Source organism: Hibiscus syriacus, unplaced genomic scaffold (assembly GCF_006381635.1).
Source record: "Hibiscus syriacus cultivar Baekdansim isolate YM2019G1 unplaced genomic scaffold, ASM638163v2 tig00111843_pilon, whole genome shotgun sequence".
Taxonomy (NCBI): Eukaryota; Viridiplantae; Streptophyta; class Magnoliopsida; order Malvales; family Malvaceae; genus Hibiscus; species Hibiscus syriacus.
Genome location: NW_024063198.1, coordinates 290,778 through 312,673, shown reverse-complemented (window position 1 = coordinate 312,673; position 21,896 = coordinate 290,778). Strand labels below are relative to the sequence as shown.

Below are 21,896 nucleotides of genomic sequence, written 5' to 3'. Positions count from 1 at the left end.
AAGGAAGGAGGAGGAAAAGAAATAGGGGAGGCGCGTCTGAATATTAGATTAAAGCTCGAGATTTGTGATTATAATAAAAATGGCATAATCGTAGAGTTAGCCCTCAAATATTCTAGGTTTTACTAAACAGGTTACATAATTTACAATAATTACAATTTGATCACAGAAACAATTTAGGGATTTAGGCCAAAATTTCCAAATCTTAGGGTTTCAAATTTTTATGAAGTATGGACTTTATAAATTTTATTTTCTAATATTATAATTTACTTATGGATTTTATTTTCTAATTTTCTATGAAATATTAACTTTATTTATGATTTTGTACATCCATTTATAATTTATTTTTTTATATGACGTGCCCTTTCCGTCTCCGTACCCCTATAATTTTAGGAATTGCCGTTTTCCGTCCCCGTATCCGTATCAGTGAAACATAGGTTACCATATTGCCAAAATCCTCCCCAGGGTGGATGCATGGATATCCTTAATGCTTCAGGATAAGAAACTATAAGATGACTCTGTGATATGGCTCATGTTAACTTTTTTTAATTAAAAAAGTTGAAAAATATTCATGCGTGGTTATGAGCACAAATTTCCTGTGTCATTTGAGAAGTCCTACCAGGCACCAGCCCCTTGCATTGTCTAGGAGCTTTAGATATTTAGGGCATATGTTAAATTTGAATTAAGTACACCCAAAAAAGACAGATGAGATGAAAGATTTCGGAGTGAACGATAGAATGAAATTGTAGACAACAAAAATTGGCATGTTAACCCATGGGGGGTTGCCCATGAGTACCATGTTTTCATGCTTTACCCTGCTATCTTACTTTCTTCTATCCTTGTATTGCTCTGAATAATATCAAACTTTCATATCTTGTTTCTGTTATTAATCTGTATTCTATTGCAGATTCCCACGAACTGCTCAGGGTCATGGATGGCTTAGGCCAGCAGTAGGTGTTGTTGAGCTTTCTCAAAGTATTATTCAGGTGCTTATTTTTGGGGATGATTAGCTACTGCTTTTCGTTTAATCATTTCTACGTCATTGCCTTGCATAAGCAAGTTATTGATTATTATTTATTAAAATCCTTTACTCATTATTTAACTCAAAATATTTTGAAATAGTTGAACCTGGTCTAAATTACGCCCACCCCTTTTTGCATTGAACAAAAATTTACCTCCATCCTCCACAATTCCTTTTCATTATCTTGTCGTAAGAATTCTCTCTTAAATCCAAATATGTTTTTATTTTCATTTCTGATTGATTATTTTCTCCCTTTCCTCTTCCTAGTGACAGATTACCAACATGCTGCAGTTTCCCTCTTTTTCCGTTCTTGTTAATGCTTGATGTTATTTATTTTGATTGGTGTAACAGGCTGTTCCGCTAAGTGCAAGAAAGACAACAGGTGGATCTTTGGAAGGCATTGCATCATTCTTTCAGCTGCCTCATTTTAGTGAAGCTGTCGTCAAAAAGATAGCTCGCAAGGTAAGTGATGAATGTCACTGTTCAATATTTCTCCTTTCCTTTCTGTCAATGAAGGTGTCCGATCTGCTTTCTGGTCTATGTAGGAAATTTAATGTAATCTGCTTTGATGCTTTTTTTTCTCTTTGTGCTTCTATTGAATAACACTTGGGTGAATTTTCTTCTGTATGTGTAAACTACAAAGGAAGCATTTTTTTTTTATATCTTGGATATGTATAGGAAGATTCTGCTCATTTGGGGAGCTTTCAAATGAACTTTTTCAATGTTTCTTAAACTAGACTTAAACAGGGAGTATTCATTTGAAGAAAATAGTGATTTCGATCTAGGTTATATTTTCCTTACACCCCTACCTGAATTTGTTTACATATTTATTTAGTTATTTACATTTGATCTAATGTTCAAGAGTTATTAATTTTCTGTTGCAGAAGGTGAGAACGTTTCAAGAACTCCGAGACATGACCACAGAGGATCGTGCTGAACTTTTAACTCAAGCAGCTGGATTTTCTACAGAGGAAGTGAAAGACGTTGAGATGGTATTGGATATGATGCCTTCCTTAACAGTTGAAGTTACATGTGAGACCGTGGGTGAAGAGGGTATACAAGAGGGCGACATTGTGACAGTTCAAGCTTGGATAACACTCAAGCGTGGTAATGGTCTGATTGGCGCTCTTCCCCAAGCCCCCTATGTCTCATTCCACAAGGAAGGAAATTTCTGGTTTTTGCTTGCGGATGCCGCCTCAAACAATGTGTGGTTTTCCCAAAAGGTGAGCTTCATGGATGAAGCTGCTGCGATAACCGCACAAGAGGGCGACATTGTGACAGTTCAAGCTTGGATAACACTCAAGCGTGGTAATGGTCTGATTGGCGCTCTTCCCCAAGCCCCTATGTCTCATTCCACAAGGAAGGAAATTTCTGGTTTTTGCTTGCGGATGCCGCCTCAAACAATGTGTGGTTTTCCCAAAAGGTGAGCTTCATGGATGAAGCTGCTGCGATAACCGCTGCTTCTAAAACTATTGAGGAGACGATGGAGGTTTCTGGAGCAAGTGGTAAGGAGACTAGTGAAGCAGTCAAAAAAGCTGTAGCGAAGGTGCGAGGTGGCTCCAGATTGGTGATGGGCGATGGAAGGGAATTACAATTTGACTTGTTACTGTTTGTGCGACTCTTGGATAGGTTGTGATAAAAAGACGAACTGGAAGGTTAAAATTCTCAAAAGAACTAGAGCCGGCATCCTTGGTGTTCATGCATCGAAAGGACCTCTTGTGGAGGATGGAGTTGAAGAGGAAGAGGAGAATGAAGAAGAGTATGATGAAGATTACGAGAGCGAGTAAAGTGAAGATGAGGAGGATGAGACGGATACGAAACAAAAGGGAAGTGCAGCTAATGGCACAGTGCCTAAGAAATGCTCAAACTCGGATGGTTCAGAATCAGGTACGGATGAGGAATGAAGCAAACAATTCTATTTATCATTTAGAAGAATAAGTCACCACTTCTCTTTTTCTATATATATAAAGAAAAAGTAGTGAATAACTGAAGGACCATGACAAAGATAGATTCATACTTTTGATACTATAAACGTGTGGGTTAACATTTTTCAGCCTCGCGAGTTTACTTTTAGTATCATTATCAACTTGTCAAATCATTTAAAATGACTTCATGGCTGTTGGAAAAACTGTAAAGCTTGCAGTCATGGTATGGTGTTGGCCTTCGCCAACAACTATCATGGACTTAGCAAAATTCCTCAGGTGCATGTCTCCCTTTGCACTATGTTTACACTGGATGTGTCGGTATTTAAACTCGAAATTTTGCGGACACAGCCTAATCAAAATTTGATTAATGTTTAAACTTGTGGGTCATTCGACTCCATGTCTCATGTCACATTCAAAAAGTATTTGTTTGGCAGAATGCTAAAATTATCTTTTCAACGTTTGTATAAATGGTTATTAGTTAGTATTTTAATTCCTAACGTTTCAAGTTTTAGTTAAAATAATATTTTTCAACGTTTGTATAAATGATCATTAGTTAGTATTTTAATTCCTAACGTTTCAAGTTTTGGTTAAAATAATATTTGTTGGATGAAAATTATTAATTGAATAACGATCAACACATGTTAATGACTTGATATTTTTATGTGATTAATTGTTAACATAACATATGTCACATAATTAAATATGATGACATGATATGTTATGTCATCAAAAGTGATGACGTAGTATGTGTCATGTCATTCAAAATGACAACGTAACATATGTGATATTAATAATTAAATACATGTAAAAAATGTTATTTCAATAATGTGTTGATCAATAGTTAATTAAAGACTTTCATTTAACATGAGCTATTTTGACTGAAAATTGAAATATCAAAAATTAAAATACTAAAAAAAAATCAAGTGTAAAATAACTATTTGTTAGTAATTTGTTCATGATGAATCAAAGTACAACACTAAACATATAAGATGAGGCCACAAGTTGATGTATAAGTTACACTATCAACGCAAGAGAGTATTTTAACGTACACTTGAATGAAATACCAAATAAAACTCATAAATCAGATCATATCAATGCATTTATATATATTTTTTATTAAAATAAGGTGATTACAAAGTAGTATCTGTTCTAAATAATCTTATTTATATTCGACAATGAACGCTCAATCATTTTGTTGTAGTCATTGGTGTTCGAATCTATGATCTTAGAACACCAACGATTATTTTAACCATTAAGATAAGTTGGTTCGTGTAATATCAGTACACTTCTTATCAACGCATTATCCTTAAATATCATATACTCCAACAGTCCAACTTGCGAGATTGGTTGCAGTATTTTATGCGTTAAGTTATAATATAAGCTAATCATAGAGTATTACTGATGTCCGATCTCAATAATATAATAATCGAGAACAATTAAAGAATTACAGCTTTTAACACATGGATCTCATAATTGTACCTCCTTACACTATCTTTCCCAAGGTTTAATATAATTTTGATATATGCTTTCTCCGTTCGTGTTATTGATGACTTCAATATCTCAATCATTCTCCAACGTCTACTTATGGAGTTTAGAATATAGTTGCTAAACTACATATTTTACCTAAGATTAAGATCTTTGCTTGGAGGGTGACACATGATGAGTTATTTGTTGGTAACCGCCTGACTTAAGTGATAACCTTTGTCTAATGTGCGACTTAGAAGAAGAGGCGATAGTTCATTGTAACACACCGAAAAATGCACAATTTAAAACCCGATAAATTGAGAAAATTTCACCTAAATTACTAAATTGAAGTCGGTGATATAATTTAAATTTGGAAAACTTGGAGGCATTTTCAAAACCCTAGTTAATCGGGTGGCTTGTCTTGTAATTAGACCATTTTTCTTTAGACCCAACTCCCCCTAGGGGTGTTCATTCGGTTAAAACGGTGGCCGACCGAACCGAATTAACCATAACCGAATTAATTAAACTTTTTTTTTCTTTAACCGTTAACCGAACCGAATTTTTTTCGAACATATTAACCGAACCGAATAAATTTCGGTTAATTCGGTTAATTTCGAATTAACTGAATTTTTTTTTAAAATTTTCTAATTTATATAAAAATTAAATATTTTTTAATTCAAAAAAAGTTTATAATTAATTTAAATAATAAATAATTATAAAATAAAAATTTTAGATAAATTTTTTAATTAATTAATATTGATTTAAGTTTAAAAGTTATTGGATCTTAAATATTAATGGGTTTTAAATTGTTTGGGCTTAGTCCATATTTTATATATATATTTAATATTTTTTAATTAAAAATAGTTTACAATTAATTTAAATAATATATAATTATAAAATAAAAAATTTATATAATTTTTTAATTAATTAATATTGATTTAAGTTTAAAAGTTATTGGATCTTAAATTATTAATTGGGTTTTTAATGATTTTGGTTGAACCCATATGTTATATATAATATATTTAAAATTTAATTTCGGTTAATTCGATTAATTTGATTAATTAACCGAATTCGAACCGAATTAACCGTTAACCGAATTTTAAAAATTTTCTTAACCGTTAACCGACCGAACTAATTCAATAACCGAACCGAATTAACCGAACTAATTCGATTCGATCAGTTAACCGAATTAATTTAGTTATTTGAACACCCTACCCCCGATTATATCAATGTGCGGCGCTCCCTTTTTTTTATTTTCAAACCCTAGTAGCAGCCCATTTTTCCCTCATTGTTCCATCGTGGTTCATTGGTTTCTGCCACCATTCTTGTCATTCGTTCGTCAAGGTAAGGTTGCAGATCAACGCCGGGTCCCCCGCCTCAACCCCCGTGCGAAGCCGTCGTCGATGATGTGGGTTCCATGAAAACCCGTGAACCTTGGTTGTTTTCGCCTCCGTGGGTCTTCGCATCGGCCTCGTAGGGCCGAGATAGTGTCGAGTTACTGTCGGGGAAGGTCCAGCCGACTTGAGTCGCGGCCGAACAGTACCGTCGGCCTTGGAAATCACCCCCGATCGCTCAGGTTAAGTGCTACCACCGTTGTCGTATGGTGGTCTGCCGTTTGGGGTTACAGTAAGGTCGACCGTGACTCCCCGACTCGTGGAGGCTGCTGTCTGTGCACCCTCGTCGCCGGCAGTCCCCTCCGATGTACCGACATAACCTTTATTCGAACCAAATACCCTTTGTCGGTCTCTATTTTGAATAGGAAAATCACTATTGCCGTCATAAAATTAAATCTGAAATATTTGGATTAATTGGATATTGATTCGAGTGATGAAATTTTGTAGGACATTCTGAATCGGGAATCTCCTCCGTTGTTACCCACCAACTTCAAACCGAACTGTGTAACTCGTGTCGACCGTGAATGTTAATTGACATATTTTAGTACATTATTTACATAGTTAACTTTAGAATAATTTATTTAATTAAATTACTTGTCACAGGCACTGATTTGGATGGACTTACTACTTGAGCTGACCGTGATAGAGATTATTATTGTATCTATCTATCGAAGTGTGTCTCTATTGGTGTTACATATGTTTGATTTATTTGCATGTTTACTTGGTTGCTTGGTATATGACTTGAAAGCATGCTTGAGTGTGAAATTGGTTGCGTTTATTATGATTCGAAAATATTATGTGTTGCATGATGAATTGTCAGAATTAGAATTATGTGTTGTTCGTACAAAATATGTAATTGCATGAAAATATCATAATCAGATTTTATACTTCGAAATTAATATATGGCTTAGAAAAATTGTTAATCGGATCAGATCAGACATCAGATATTATATCTTTTTTCATTTCATATTATGACTAATTTTTGTAGGAGAAGTTAAGTGCATTCACTCGACGGGGTGAATGTCACTTTTTTTTTTGGATTAAGTGGTTTTGCCTATGTGTTGAACCTCACTTTTATAGTGTGTGGGTTGGAATTAGTGTGATTCTAAGAAACTCACTCTTCGGAGTGTGACAGGAGAACGGGCGAGTGCATGAACATTTGCATATCATTGACATTGTATATACCCGTTGATGATAGGACGTGTAAATATTATTGTTCGTTTCAGATTATGATGTGACTTGTGTTTGTTTGCACTTTAGAGACACACTAAGCCTTGTATCTTACTCCCCTTTAGTTTTCTTCTTTCAGATTCTCGAGCTAGATGAATTGATACTTAGAGTTGTGCCTTTATTCAAATTTTATTATTTTTATAGTATGACATTTATTCGGATTTTTTATTTCTTATTATTTACTTGGATATTATTTAATATGTTTAAATATTTAAAACTATGGATTTGAACTTTGGATTTTATATGCATTTTATTTGAAGTATAATTATTTTTGTTTATTTAAACTATTTGTAATAAATAAATGTGAGGGTTAATTTTAAAGTATTTTAAAATAATGTTTTAGTAAATTTTTGGAAATTTAATTAATAGGCCTTCTAGATCTGACCTGTTTCGTTCGGGTCGGGTGAAGGGGTTACATTTTGTGGTATCATAGCGAGGTTCAACCCTTGGACTGTATGTCTCAATCATAAGATTTTTTAATCGAAAAATAATTTTTGGTTACAAAAAAATATTTTCAAGTTAGAATGAGAATTTTTTAAATAATTATACAATACTATAATCTTTGATTTCCCTTATATTTTTATCTAGTGGAAACTCCAAGTACCAATTTTAATTTTAGGTGTTGATTTTTGTATATAGCTCTTATGACACCATCGCGTAGGAGTTCTCGATTAGCGATCGGTTAAGGTTATACTATACCGTCTGAGATTGACCCTCTACCCAAGTGGGTCAAACTTCGATTATGGATCAAGTTAATGAGACAGAAAGAGATAAACAACATGTGAATCAGACTGGAGTTCAGCAGACTGGGAATGAAGACCCACTCGTACCTCAGGCTCAGGGTGAAGGATCATAAAGATCTGAGGACAGTGAGATTGTTGAGTTAAATAATGCTACGGTGAATTTAGAGTTATTATTATCTCTGCTAGATTGAGGGTGTCAAGAAACCCATATTGATTGAGTTCTTAATTGTTGTGATGATTGTATTTGTAGGTAAGACTAAAACTAACCCCGTTGATGCTAAGTACTAGTTGAAGAAGTTGCATCGACTGTTTGAAGAAATGGATTACCCGGTTTATCATATGTTGAGGGTTGTTGTATCTTTGTTAAGTAGTGAAGCTCAAGATTGGTGGGAATCTAAGCAAGATACCGTTCCGGTAGAACAAGCCACTTGAGAGTATCTCCATTAAGCTTTTTGAGATCGCTATATGGGGGTTGAGTATTTGGCAAAGTGTTTAGAGAATTTTATGAATCTAAAGCAAAATAATATGTCTGTGACTTACTATGAGATTAAGTTTATAAGATTGGTCGAGTATGCTCTAAGGTTTGGCTTCGAATGAGAATGAGAAGTATGATTGGTTCCTGATAGGTCTCTGCCCTTCGATTCGTTCGGTGGTTGCCTTACAACATGACATTGTGTTGAATACTTTAGTTGGACAAACCATAACTACTAAGAAGAGTGAGCCATTACCTGCGAGTCCTAAACCCTATTATTCTAATAAAGGTCAGAGACAACCAGGACCACCTACTCAGACGTGTTATGTGAATTAGTTTGGTAAGAGACCGAAAGATTATGCGAGTTCTCAAGGTTTTTCTAGAGTGAGACTAATGATATATGTTGCTCTGACTATTAGAGTTTGTGGTTTAACTGGTGCTTATGAGATATCGTTGTGCTTTTACTATAACAAGAGGCATCATGGGGAGTGATGGAGGAAGTCTAGAGGGTTTTTTCGATGTGGGTCTTGGGAGCACCGTTTCAAAGATTGTCATCTTTTGACTATTGGTTTTTATAGTCCTAGTCAGTCACATGCTTCTCTTCAGGCACCGACTCGAGGTAGATATTAAAGTAGATCGAATGACTGGTTCTAGTACAGGTTCGACTAATAGAGGTAAACCGACTCAGAGTATGGGTTCAAATAGATCTGCAGTGAGACAGTCTAGGTTGGTTTATGCTCCCCGGAGGCACGAGGATCAGGATAAGCCATATGTTATTACTGGTACATTTTCTATCCATTCTATTTCATATTTTGCACTAATTGATAATTTTTCTACTCACTTCTATATGGCGAGTGCGGTAGCTAGGGGTCTTGAAATTTTGTTGAGAATACCAAGGTTGCGTCCTTTTTTTAATCATCTTATGGATACTCTAGTGAATAAGGTTTATAAGAATTTTCCATTAGAAGTTCACGGTGAAATATTTTTGAATAATCTGATAAAGTTACCTTTTAGGAATTTTGACTTTGTCCTTGGAATGGATTGGTTAACCGCTCACCGAGCTAACCTGGATTGTGATCTAAAAAGGGTTACTTTGAAAACTTCAGATAATCCTGAAGTCATCCTTATTAGAGAACGTCGTAGGGTTTTAACCAACATAATGTCGACTCTGAAAGTTAAGAATATGAATAAGAAGGGGTTTGTAGCTTACCTCACTTATATTTTGGATCTAAGACAATCTAATGATGGAATAGAAAATATCAAAGTTGTGGGATAATTTTTGGATATTTTCCTAGAAGAATTACCTGGTGTATCGCCTAAGAGTAAAGAGATTGAGTTCGATATTGAGGTGTACTCAGGCTCAACTCTAGTGTCTATGAAACCTAAGGAGCTTAATGAGTTGAATGTTCAGTTGTAGGAGTTGTTGGATTGGGGTTTCATTTGAGCAAGTGTCTCACCGTTGGGAGCATCGATTTTGTTCGTTAAGAAGAAAGACGATACACTGCGATTGTGCATTGATTATCGGAAGTTGAATAAACTGACGATTAAGAACAAATATATGTACCTCATATTGATGACATTTTCGATAAATTCTATAGAGCTTTGATATTTTCTAAGATAAACTTGAGATTCGATTGTTATCAGCTCAAAGTTAAGGATTTTGATGTATCAAAAACGGCTTTCCGGACTCATTATGGCCTTGGTATGACTAATGCTCCTACCACATTCATGGATATGATGAATAGAGTATTCCAACCTTATTTGGATCAATTTTTTGTTGTCTTCATCGATGATATTTTGGTCTATTCTAAGTCTAAAATAGAGCATAAAAACATTTGAGGATTGTGTTACAAACTTTGAGAGAGAATCAGTTGTATGCGAAGTTCAGAAAGTGTGAGTTTTGGCTTTCAGAAGTGACATTTTTAGGTCATATAGTCTCTGTGAAGGGTATTAAGGTGGATCCGAAGAATATTGAGGCTATTATGGGTTGGAAACAACCGAAGAATGTGCTAGAAGTTTGGAGTTTTCAGGGTTTAGCTAGTTACTAAAGATTTATAGAGGTTTTTTCCATTATCGTCACCCCTTTAACGAAGCTCCTCCGAAATAACGTACATTTTGACTGGATTGAGGCCTAGCAGACCAATTTTGGGAAGCTAAAAAATGTGTTGACTGAAGTACGGATTTTGATTCAGCCTAAACCTGGTAAGGCTTATACCGTGTATAGTGATGCATCTCACATTGGATTAGGATGTGTACTTATGCAGGATAGGAAGGTGGTGGCTTATGCATCTCAGCAGTTGAAGACTTATGAGTGTAATTATCTTACTCACAATCTCGAGTTGGCAGTCGTGATGTTTTCCCTTAAGATTTGGCGACGCTATCTTTACGGTGAGAAGTGTTACATTTACACTGATCATAAGAGTATGAAGTACATCCTCAGTCAGAAAGAGCTTAACTTAAGATAGCGCTAGTGGTTGGAATTGTTCAAGGATTACGATTATGAAATTGAGTATTACCCCGACAAAGCTAATGTGGTTTGGATGCATTGAGTCGTAATGCTATCACGGATTTGATGGTTTTATTTGCTTGGATGAGTTTGTTTAAGGATGATAGTCTCTTAGTAGAGCTACATGTAGTTCATACTCTTCTTTCTGAGATCCGTGTGAAACATCATAACAATCCATTTTCGATTCATCAGATTAGAGAGGTTGAGAGTTGTGTATTTCAAGATTTTACAGTTGATCAAGATGGTGTTCTGTGTTTCATATGTCGGTATTGTATTCTGAAAAATTCTATATTGAAACAAGTTATTCTTCGTGAGGCTTATGATAGTTCGTACTCTATGCATTCTGGAAGGGAAAAGATGTATAGGAATCTCCAAGAGAGGTATTGATGGAAATAACTTAAACGAGATATCGTCTGTTATGTGTCTCGGTGTTTGACTTGTTAGAAAGTGAAGGCGGAGCATCAACGTCCATCAGGGTTGTGGGTTGCAATAGCATATTAAGATTTCGTAATGGAAATGGGAGCGTGTGATTATGGAATTTGTTTCGATTCTACCTTTAACTCCATCGATAAAGGACTCTATATGGGTTATCGTTGATCTTCTTACCAAATTCACTCATTTTATTCTGGTTTGGGTCGACTATTCTTTGAATAAGCTGACACGATTTTACATTGTTGGGATTGTCCGTTTACACAGGGTACCTTTATCCATCATCTTATATTGTGATTCGAGATTTACCTCGAAGTTTTAAAGGTCTCTACATAATGTCCTTGTTACTCAGTTGAATTTCAGTACTTATCATCTGAAAATCGATGGTCAGTTGGAACGAGTAATTCAGATTTTAGATGACATGTTGAGAGGTTGTGTTGTCGATTATAGTTGCAGTTAGGAGGAGTTTTTATCGTTGGCCAAGTTTACCTACAATAAAAACTTTCAAGTCGGTATTAATATGGCTCCGTATGAGGCTCTATATGGACGTAAGTATCTAACTTCGATTGGTTGGACTGAGTTGTTGAGCATATATTACTGGGTTCATATTTAGTTTATGAGACAGAGCAAACTGTCAGGATGATTCGAGATAGACTAAATATTGCCTTTGATAGATAGAAATCCTATGTTGATCTGAAACGTCAAGACATTGAGTATGCAGTGGGTGATAAGGTTTTCCTGAAAGTATCTTTGTGGAGAAAGGTACAACGTTTTGGTCGGAAGGGTAAACTAAGTCATCATTTCATTGGGCCTTATCGGATTGTTCGTCATGTAGTATCGGTTGCTTATAAGCTTGAGTTACTACATAATCTTCCTCACATTCATGATGTTTTCCATGTTTATATGTCGAGACGTTACCGAGCTGACCCGTCACATGTATTAGATGTGGATAAGGTAAAGATCCGACCCGACTTGAGATTCATAGAGGAATCGATTGAAATACTTGAGAGGGATGACAAAGTTCTTCGGAGAATGACCGTTAAAATGGTCAAAGTCTTGTGGCGTAACCGGGGTTATGATGAGTCCACGTGGGAGATCGAAGAGGCCATGAAAGCTCAATATCCATAACTTTTTCCTCCAGGTAAATTTTGAGGCCAAAATTTTCTTTAGGGGGAATTGTAACACACCAAAAAATACCCAATTTAAAACCCTAGAAATTGGGAAATTTTAACCTAAATTCCTAAAATGAAATCAGTGACAAAATTGTAAATTTAGAAAACTTGTAGTTATTTTTCAAAACCCTGGTTAATTAGGTGTTTGCCTTGTAATTAGACCATTTTGCTTTAGACCAAACTTCCCTTGATTATATCACTGTGCGACACCCCGTTTTTATTTTTAAAACCCTAGTAGCAACCCATTTTCCCCTCATTGTTCTACCGTCATTCATTGGGTTTTATCGCCGTTCTGGTCATTCGTTCGTTAGGGTAAGGTCGACGATCAACGTCGAGTGCCCTATACGGATGGTAAACGAGTAGAATTTCTTGAATTTCGCGTCGTATATGCTCCAATTAGGGTGGGGATGGGTATAACTTTAGTGGGTAGTGGGAGGGTGTGGATTTAGAAAGTGGTACCCATCGTAGATAGTGGGCGGGTGATGGGTTTGAGACCTTACCCGCCTCGCATCCGCCCGCCCACTAAATACCTATTAAATTTTACTTAATTATCTTATTAAAGTTTAGTTACTAACTTATATTAGTTTTGTATTATATTATATATGTAGGTAGTAATGAATTTAAATTGGAGCGCTCTCAATTGGAGGAAATAGAGAATGATGATTCTAGTACTGGAGTAACAGATGTAACAAGTATTGTCTGAAATTTGAGAATGTTGTGCCAAAAAACAAAAATATTATGTGTTTGTCATTTATGTTCCTAAGCTTTAATTATGTCTTTTATTATGGTGTTTTATGTACTTTAAGTTCTATGTTAACACTTAACTCATATAATCCTTCGTTTAGTTTATTATGCTTCTTAATGGACTTGTTTGTTTTATGTTTGTTGCTTATGTATAACTTAAGGTTGTTGTCATGTGGGTCTAGTCGCGTACATATTCGGTTCGGTAATGGATGTGGGGATGGATTTGAGAATGTACTTACGTGGGCGGGTGTGGATTTGAAAATTTTTACCCATCATAGGTGGTGGGCGGGTGGTGGATTTGAAAATATTAGGTAGGTATGGGGATAGGGGAGGGGGTATCCGCACCCGACCCGCCCGTTTGCCATCCCTAGTGCCCTACCTCAAACCCCATGCGAAGCCGTCATCGATGGTGTGGGTTTCATGAAAACTCGTGAACCTTGATTGTTCTCACCTCCGTGGGGGCTTCGCATCGACCGTATAGGGTCGGGGTAGTGTTGAGTTATTACCAGGGAAGGTTCAGTCGGTCTGAGTCACAACCAAACAGTATCGTTGTCCTTGGAAAGCACCCCTGATCGCTCTGCTTAAGTGTTGTCACCGTTGTCGTATGGTGGCCAATAGTTTGGGCTTATGGTAAGGTCGATCGTAACTTCCCAACTCGTGAAGGCTATTATCGATGCACCCTCATTGCTGACAGTCCCCTCTAATATACCGACAAAACCTTTATTCAAACCAAATGCTCATTGTTGGTCCCCATTTCGAATAGAAAAATCATTTTTTTCGTTGTAAAATTTAATCTGAAATATTTGGGTTAATTGATATTGATTCGAGCAATAAATTTTTGCAAGACATCCTAAACTGGAAATCGAGTTACCGCCTCCTCCTTCGTTACCCCTAAACTTTGAACCGAACCGTGTAGCTCGTGTCGACTGTGAGTGTTAACTGACAAATTTTAGTATGTTATTTACATAGTTAATTTTAGAATAATTTATTTAATTAAGTTACTTGGCATATGCATTGATTCAGATCAACCTACTGCTCGAGCTGACCGTGATAGAGGTTATTATCGTCACTAGCTATCTATCGAGGTGTGTCTCTATCGGTGCTACATATGTTTGATTTATTTGCCTATTTACTTTGTTGCTTGGTATATGACTTGAAAGCATGCTTGAGTGTGAAGTTAGTTATGTTTATTATGATTCGAAAATATTATGTGATGCATGATGAATTGTCGAAATTAGAATTATGTGATGTTCGTACAAAATATGTGATTGCATGAAAATATCGTGAATCATATTATATGATTTGGAATAAATATATTCTTCGGAATTAATATATGCCTCAGAAATATTGTTATTCGGATCGGATTAGACATCGGATACTAAGTCATTTTTCATATCATGCTGGAATGAATTCTGATAGGGCAAGTTCAGTGCATTCAATCAACGGGGTGGATGCCACTCTTTTCGGATTCAGTGGCCTCTGCCTATGTGGCAGACTCCACTTTTATGGTGTGTAGGTTGGAATTAGTGTGGTTTTGGGAAACCCACTATTCGGGGTGTAATAGGAGTATGTACGGGTGCATGTGCATTTTCATATCATTTACATTGTATATACCATTGATGATTAGACATATAAATATTATTGTTTGTTTTGGATTATGTTGTGACTTGTGTTTGTTTACACTTTAGAGATATACTAAGCCTTGTAGCTTACACCCCCTTAGTTTTCTTCTTTCAGATTCTCGAGCTAGGTAAATTGGTGCTTGGAGTTGCGTCTTTATTAAGATTTTATTATTTCCATAGTATGACATTTATTCGGATTTTCTATTTCTTATTATTTTACTTGAATATTATTTAATTATTTAATATGTTTAAATATTTTGAGACATTGAACATAAACTCTATTTTGGATTTTGGACTATGGACTTGAACTTTGGATTTGGTATACATTTTATTTAAAGTATAATTATTATTTGATTATTTAAACTATTTGCAATAAATAAATGTGAGGGTTAATTTTAAAGTATTTTAAAATAATGTTTGGGTAAATTTTGGGAAATCTAGTTAATGGGCCTTCTGGATCTGACCTATTTCGTCTAGGTCGAGTAAAGGGGGTTACATTCATATTTTATGGGATTGCTGTTATACTCAAGAAACTTTTATTTGTGCGGGTATGCACGGTACATTCTTATCTAGTCAGCTTATTACTCTATTGGATTAGTTAGACTTGATGATTACTAATTTGGATCTAGTTGGCCTTGTTTGCTTTCTTGTATTGCTTTGGAACCTCTTGAATTCGAGGAATTCCAAGATGCATGATAACAAGATTAGCCCCCATGGATACCGGCCACCAATGATGTTTCTCTTAAGCATGACTACCTATTGGCTAGGGAGCAGGCACCGGGGAGAGCAAGAACTTTGCGATCTTCTCCCAGAGTAGTTTCGTGTATTAATCATGCGAAGTTGCAACCTCCCCCTCTAGGTTATGTGAAGATCAAACTTGATGGTGCTTTTGCGATCAGTCAAAAAGATGAAAAAACTTAAATCTTAAAACCCCCAATGGTCAAGAGTACAAAGAAAACATAAGAAAAATGGACTAACACTTGAACCCCAGAAGAGACCTTTCCAAGAGGGCGAACCCAATTTATTACAGCAACAAATTAGACAACTAAAAACAATTAGCAAAACAGAAAATTCTTTAAAGACTGCTGAAACTGCTCTATCACCTTAAGAAACCAGGAGAGAATCATAAAACATATGCTGCCAAAACCTCTTACTTTCCGATAGAAGACTGACCGGTGGTAAAACTTGGAGCCTCTGCAATAGTATATTATATATGATAATGATCTGATGCTAATAAAAATTGCACTCACTTTCCTCCTCTTCCTAGGTGACAGACCTTTGTTTCGGAATGTACTTCATTTTTTCACACTTCTCAGGCTTCGTTCTGTACTTGCATATGCCAGCCCCAACAGTCCAATCCTCACTAGCCCCCGCCTTAACCGTACATTTCTCTGACGAGTCAACTTCAACCTCTGAGCACCCTGGAGGCTCAAGGTTTGAGGAGAGAACCACGGTCACGTGTTCACCTGCAATAGCCTTCTTCCATCCTACAAGGCCAATCAGAAGTTTATCAGAGACGATGAGTAAAAATGGACTCATATCAAATAAAGATATGCATATATATATCAAACATCCCAACTTACTCCCAGCAAGAAAGGCCTTGGCAGCATTGCTGTCAAACTGCAAGCTTCCTGGTTGCATCCTTTCCTCGAGTGTTGAAGAAAGAGTCATTCTTATTACATCATCACTATCATCTACTGCAGATGGCCTTAGACAGCTTTCACTGGACGAGATCTGGACTGCATTTTCAGCGATCACTTCTACCTCAATTTCTCTAATACTATTTTGGACTGGCAGTGAAGTTTTTCTTTCTTGTCGGCTCACTGGCCTCCAAAACTTAATGTTTGATCGGTTTGTAACACCCTGAATATGATCATGCTTGTTGAATCTCTCCTGGACATTGTTCCTCTTTGGTGTTTGACACTCCACGGGGTACCTGTCACAGGCTTCAGCTAGATTTTTTCCTATTGGGACAGATATAGAGCCAATTATAAGCTCTGGATTATTATTCAGATCTAGTTGATTTGCAGCTTGTTTCTCTACCCTAATTTTCAAACTCTCCCCATCATTTATTGCTTTAGATTTCCGGCTCCACATTTTATTACTATTACCCATAGCGGCAGTCCTTTCCCTGTTTGTTCCATTTTTATTCATCCCTCCGAGCTTAAATCCATGAGAATTATGATTAGCATGGAAACCATTAAGCACCACATGCTGTGATTTGGGTGGAGTCTGCCATCGAGCAACAATTATACGATGACATCCATCTACTGGCTCCACTAGTCTTTCGACATTCTGACTAGTTCCTGGCTCACAATATCCATTGTTAAACCCCATCTGAATTCTGTCATCAACACCCTCCTCAGGGTTAGGGAAAGGAATGGGTTCTAGGGATGGAAGAACTTGATCTGTTGATATGACTGCATTTTGTCCATCAATATCAAAAGCAGCCGAAGAGCTGGATGCTTCAGCCCAAGTATTAACCTCCAATGAATTATCCAAGTTCTGCTTACCTTCATCCGTCTCCCAGGGTTTTTGTTCCTTCGCTTTCTGTTCTTTCTGCCTAAGTTTTTTCTGTCTTTTTCTCTCAAGAAGCTCAACTTGCCTAGTGAAGAATCATGAAAAGAATAAGCTAATCCAAGGTTCTTCCATTTTTCTTTTTGCAAGATGTTGAACTATTTCAGAAGAATAATGTAATTAATCAATAACACTAAACTTAGGTGTTAGGAACTACCTGGTACCACTGTCAAACCTATCACATGATTAATTTTCCATATACAAGTTCTACACCTTCAAATTATAGTTACTCATTTCTGTTCAAGAAATGCAAAATTACTTTTACACCAGTATCTTCTTCCCTTTTTTTCACTCTTTAAATCAGTTGGGGAGAAAAGCTGTCTGCATCACATATTTTGGAAGTAATTTAGTAATTATACCACATGTTCAGGTTTGTTAACTCCTGGAAGAGAAGAAATTACTCAAAATACTTTTCCGATCTTTGTCCCCAGACATTACTCAGAGATGATTAAAAGAGAATCACTTATGGTTATGCTAAGAGGAACATTTTTAGAGAAAAGAGGGAATGAGAAGATTTACAAACGGTCAAACCTTTTCACGTGGGTCAAATATGAAAAATTACTTCGTTAGACAAGGGGAATAAGTAATATGCACCTCTTCTGGGCAGCTTCTTCCTCTTCCACTAGCAACTTCTGGCACCTCAAAGCTTCAGCATCCTTATCTGCAAGCCATGCTTTAACCTGAACAGAAAACAAAGGTTAATTTGATGTTGAAATGATGAAGGAGAAATTTAAAAAAGTAAACAGATTCACAAGCACCCCTATCCTGATATTGTACTGCTTGTACCAATGGTTAGGGATAGCATTATGCTTGCCAACCAAATTATTCATAACTAATAAGTGTGCATGAAAACTTCCGAGTAAATCAACCTTGATAGACAAGAAAAAAAAGTACCAATTTCTGTTCTACTAAGAAGCTGGTACAAGCAACCACGTTCTTGGTTTCAAGACCAATCTTTCCCGCTTCCCCATCAAAAATATATTTTTGCATTGATACTGCTGCACCACAAAGGAAAGTCCTCTCACTTGAATCATCAAGGATACTAAAAAATTCTCGGGAAGATATTGGAAACCTTGTGGGTCTAGCTTGGACAAGGTCCTGCAAAGATTTAGGGCATATGGCATCCATGGGATAAGAATGCATTAGCATGCTTTCAGATCCATAACAAATATGTTCCTTACCAGAAGAGCAGAACCTGCCCTCAAGCAAACTTGTGGCACAGCAAGAAGCCCTATTCTCTTTACAAGTGTTGTCAATGATTTTATAACTGAAGATCCTGGAACTTCCTAGAAGGTATAGTTAGCAAGGAAGAAATTGTTTAGGAGTCGAGGACAAACAAAACCAATAATCACGCAATAAGTGCATGTATATCCTAGCAAGAAACAATCATTTGGTTAGAAGATGATTCTGCAAAAGTAACAAATACAATATGTAAACCAAATGTGGATGTCGCTTGAATATTAATAAATGATGTACCAAAGATTCAGTAGGAGAAAAATACTAAACAATTACCTCCAATTCTACATCCGCAAGTGATATAACTTCCTTTGCCTCATCCTCTGAAAGCTGTATATGATATAAATAAGAAAGGAAAGAAACGAGTAAGGATGACTTAAAACGAATATGCAACAGAAAATGTAAAGAAAGAAGTACCTTGTCCCAAAATGCAGCTAGTAAGTCCCTATTTTTAACAGAATCCTACAATGTTAAATCAACATTGTTTAGCGGAGTCCTAAGAGATGTAAAAAGGAAAAAACATCAAAAGTAACCAAGGTAAATTTCAAATTTCCAAGAGGCTAGAATCTTAAAGAAGCATCAAACGAAGAAATTGCAGGAAAAAATCTCAAGTATCAACATAATAGACTAATTCTGTTTCAAAGACTGAGAAAACCTTATCAAGCTTTTTAAACCTATGATGCACACGTATATGCCTTCTGTAGTTAATAGGCGAACAAAATTCTCGCGAACACTTGTCACACTTTTGCATCTGCACCTTTAGGGTAGTGAGTAAAGGCCAGCCAGGAATTTCTGTCAGAGATATAGGCAAGAAAATCAAGTAGAGTAGCATCAGATATATAATATTTTCTAGCCAATGATTTGAACCAACAAACTAATTTTCAAGTACCTTGTTGATCCAAGGCATGCAGCAATTGAATCCATTGGACTGAGCTGTCTCCAGCCCTTGAAAATGGAAGGAGAGGCTCTTTTCCAACAGCTTGTCTGATGAAAGTGTCCAAAGAATCATTTGGCTCCTCTGATTTCATCACATCTGCAGAACTGGCAGCCTTGAGTTTTGCAACAGGCATTTATGCAAACAAACAACGCACAACCACTAACTCAAAGATACCACTGCAACTAAAAGGGAGTGAGAGAAGAAATTAAGATCCTGAAAAATCTACTTACATTCAATGACTTATTAGTGATGCATATATGACTGCTTCAAATATCTTCATATTGAAAAAACCCAATATATGCTATCAAACATTACCTAATTCCAACACACTCAATATGCATACAAGACATTCATGCCGCTGTGGTAAGCATAGTGACAAGTGCAATAATGTTATGCCCATGCTTAGCAATTCTACAATGATAATTAAATGCAAAGGTCTCATACAGAAAGATCCTAGTAAATTGAAAACATACAGAGAGTTCATCTATTTAATAAAACATTGAGGACTGAGGAATTGTCATTATCCAAATCTGAAACTACGCACTAGCCATCTAATACACGACTTATGCGACTAATATCAGCAAGAAAATATCTATAGCTAAAATACCAGTCATTCATAACAATGATTCATTAATGTAGCCTAGTTGTCCGCTAGCATTTTCACAGCAAAACAACTAAAAATGAACCTAAGAATTAATATTAAAATCCATTAGGTAGAAAATTTTAAAATTTTAATTTCAAGAAAAGATTAATCAAACCATAACTCAAAATGACAATCAAATATTTCAGAACAACATAGCTCAATAAACTGTCTACACTTGACAGAAATAACTTATCGAACCTTCATTTGTGCATTATCAGCAGAAAGAAGGACGCATTTTCTAAAACATTCCAATACCGAGCCACAATATAACTACTGAACTTAGTTTCGGATAATTTTCATTATTCACACGAGATAGAATTAAAACTCCGACTTTCCAGTTCCATTTTTTAGAGCTTGTAACAGCTAAAACTCCATAAAACCATAATAAATAATTAAAACAAATTAAACGAGTTAGGGCTCCGAGTCAAGTGTTCCGCGATAGAGGTTTGAATGTAGAAGAAGAAAAACACAAAATATATGATAAGTGAAGCGATCGATTAACTTACCGGCGAATGAGATCGGTTAGAGGAAAGACAGAATCTTGAGCGATCGCAAGGATTTAGAGGCGAGGAGCAGGGGATTGGGGAGTGTTTGGTGGAAGGGAAAATCACCGAAGGAAAATGATCGGGTGAGAAAATCGTTGCGGAAGAAAAAGAAAAGAGAGTTCCGGGGGAACGATTTGTAAGAGAAACGTATATATATAAAGCTGGAAAGGGTGAACCCTCTTTAACCTTCAATGAAAGAAAACGTACATGATGTTTGACGTGGGAGATATGGCATGCCTACGTGCTCTTCTCATTCCCTCAATCACTCCAATTCTAAAGCCCAACCCTTTCACCTCTTTCTTGAGCTTTGGGCCTCTTTCTTCAATTTCTATGTATTTTGCTTATGAATGAATGAGCGGATTCGGATCTAGACCCAACGACTTTGAATTTGATCAGAGTTTAATCTTTTTAAAAATTTAAAATTAAGTTTGAGAAAAGGATAGCCGAGTTTGAATTAAAATCAGTTTTAAGATTAAAATATATTTTCTAAAACTTTTACTTTTTCATTCTTTTATTCTCTTCCCTCCCATAAATTCACTCATATCTCATAAATCTGAAAATAAAAATCTGAAATCATCATTGACAACTGCATCAATCGTCACCGAACTGACTGTTATTCAACTCTACAATTTTTCAAAAATCTCTTTCAAGCCTCTTAATTTTGAATATGGTGCGTATTGTTTTAGAAAACACTTTGATGTTTATGAATAGTAGACTGGCTACCTGGAAGACTGCTTTGGAAGAAAAATGTTTAAAGATCAATATTAAAAAGACAGAGTATTTATGTTCAAATTTCAGTGGGAACCAAAACGATGAATATGTAGAAATATGCGTCGATGGACACGTTCTCCCCTCAAATGAATGTTTCAAGTACCTAGGGTCTATGTTACATAAAGATGGGGTGTAGAGGATGACGTTACACATCGTATAAAGGCGGGATGACTAAAGTGGAGGGTTGCTACTGGAGTTTTCTGTGACAAGAAGGTGCCTCTAAAACTTAAGGAAAAATTTTATAGAATGGCAATAAGACCAGCGTTGATGTATGGATCAGAATGTTGGGCAATCAAGAAGGATCACGTAAGGAGGATGGATGTCGCAGAAATGAGAATGCTTCATTGGACATGTGGTAAGACTCCGTGGGACATGACACCAAACTCTGCAATTAGGATGTCCTTGGGGGTGGTGTCTGTTTCCGAAAAATTGAGGGAGGGAAGACTACGGTGGTTTGGGCATGTCCTT

The 21,896-nt window shown here is 36.2% G+C and overlaps 1 protein-coding gene and 1 pseudogene across 3 annotated transcripts; one reads left to right on the top strand and one right to left on the bottom strand.

Moving 5' to 3' along the window:
* The window catches only part of LOC120172150, a 37,902-nt pseudogene extending 34,944 nt beyond the window's left edge, over positions 1 to 2,958 (top strand).
* A 12,714-nt stretch (positions 2,959 to 15,672) lies between these two features.
* LOC120172147 lies at positions 15,673 to 20,764 on the bottom strand. 3 transcript variants are annotated; one of them, XM_039179688.1, is made up of 11 exons: positions 20,620 to 20,763; positions 19,660 to 19,668; positions 19,422 to 19,610; positions 19,188 to 19,324; positions 18,950 to 18,994; positions 18,809 to 18,862; positions 18,478 to 18,582; positions 18,191 to 18,394; positions 17,891 to 17,976; positions 16,303 to 17,324; positions 15,673 to 16,206 (listed from the first exon to the last, which is right to left on the bottom strand). In XM_039179688.1, exons 3-11 carry the CDS (start codon positions 19,600 to 19,602, stop codon positions 15,983 to 15,985), a joined length of 2,058 nt encoding a protein of 685 aa, XP_039035619.1. In that variant the 5' UTR covers positions 19,603 to 19,610; positions 19,660 to 19,668; positions 20,620 to 20,763; the 3' UTR covers positions 15,673 to 15,982. The 3 variants fall into 3 exon arrangements, with proteins under 3 accessions (XP_039035619.1, XP_039035620.1, XP_039035621.1); XM_039179689.1 differs by lacking the exon at positions 19,660 to 19,668 and having other exon boundaries at positions 19,422 to 19,651; positions 20,619 to 20,764; XM_039179690.1 differs by lacking the exon at positions 19,660 to 19,668 and having other exon boundaries at positions 19,422 to 19,565; positions 20,619 to 20,763.
* Between the last annotated feature and the right edge of the window lie 1,132 nt (positions 20,765 to 21,896).

Bases quoted from the DNA above. Each gene is read 5' to 3' on its own strand.
- LOC120172147 (XM_039179689.1), bottom strand. From the start codon at position 19,602: ATGCCTGTTGCAAAACTCAAGGCTGCCAGTTCTGCAGATGTGATGAAA. The intron at 18,583-18,808 runs GTAATTGTTTAG...TATACCTTCTAG, and splicing joins TTGCGGATGTAGAATTGGAG to GAAGTTCCAGGATCTTCAGT. The intron at 18,395-18,477 runs GTAAGGAACATA...AAATCTTTGCAG, and splicing joins GGGCAGGTTCTGCTCTTCTG to GACCTTGTCCAAGCTAGACC.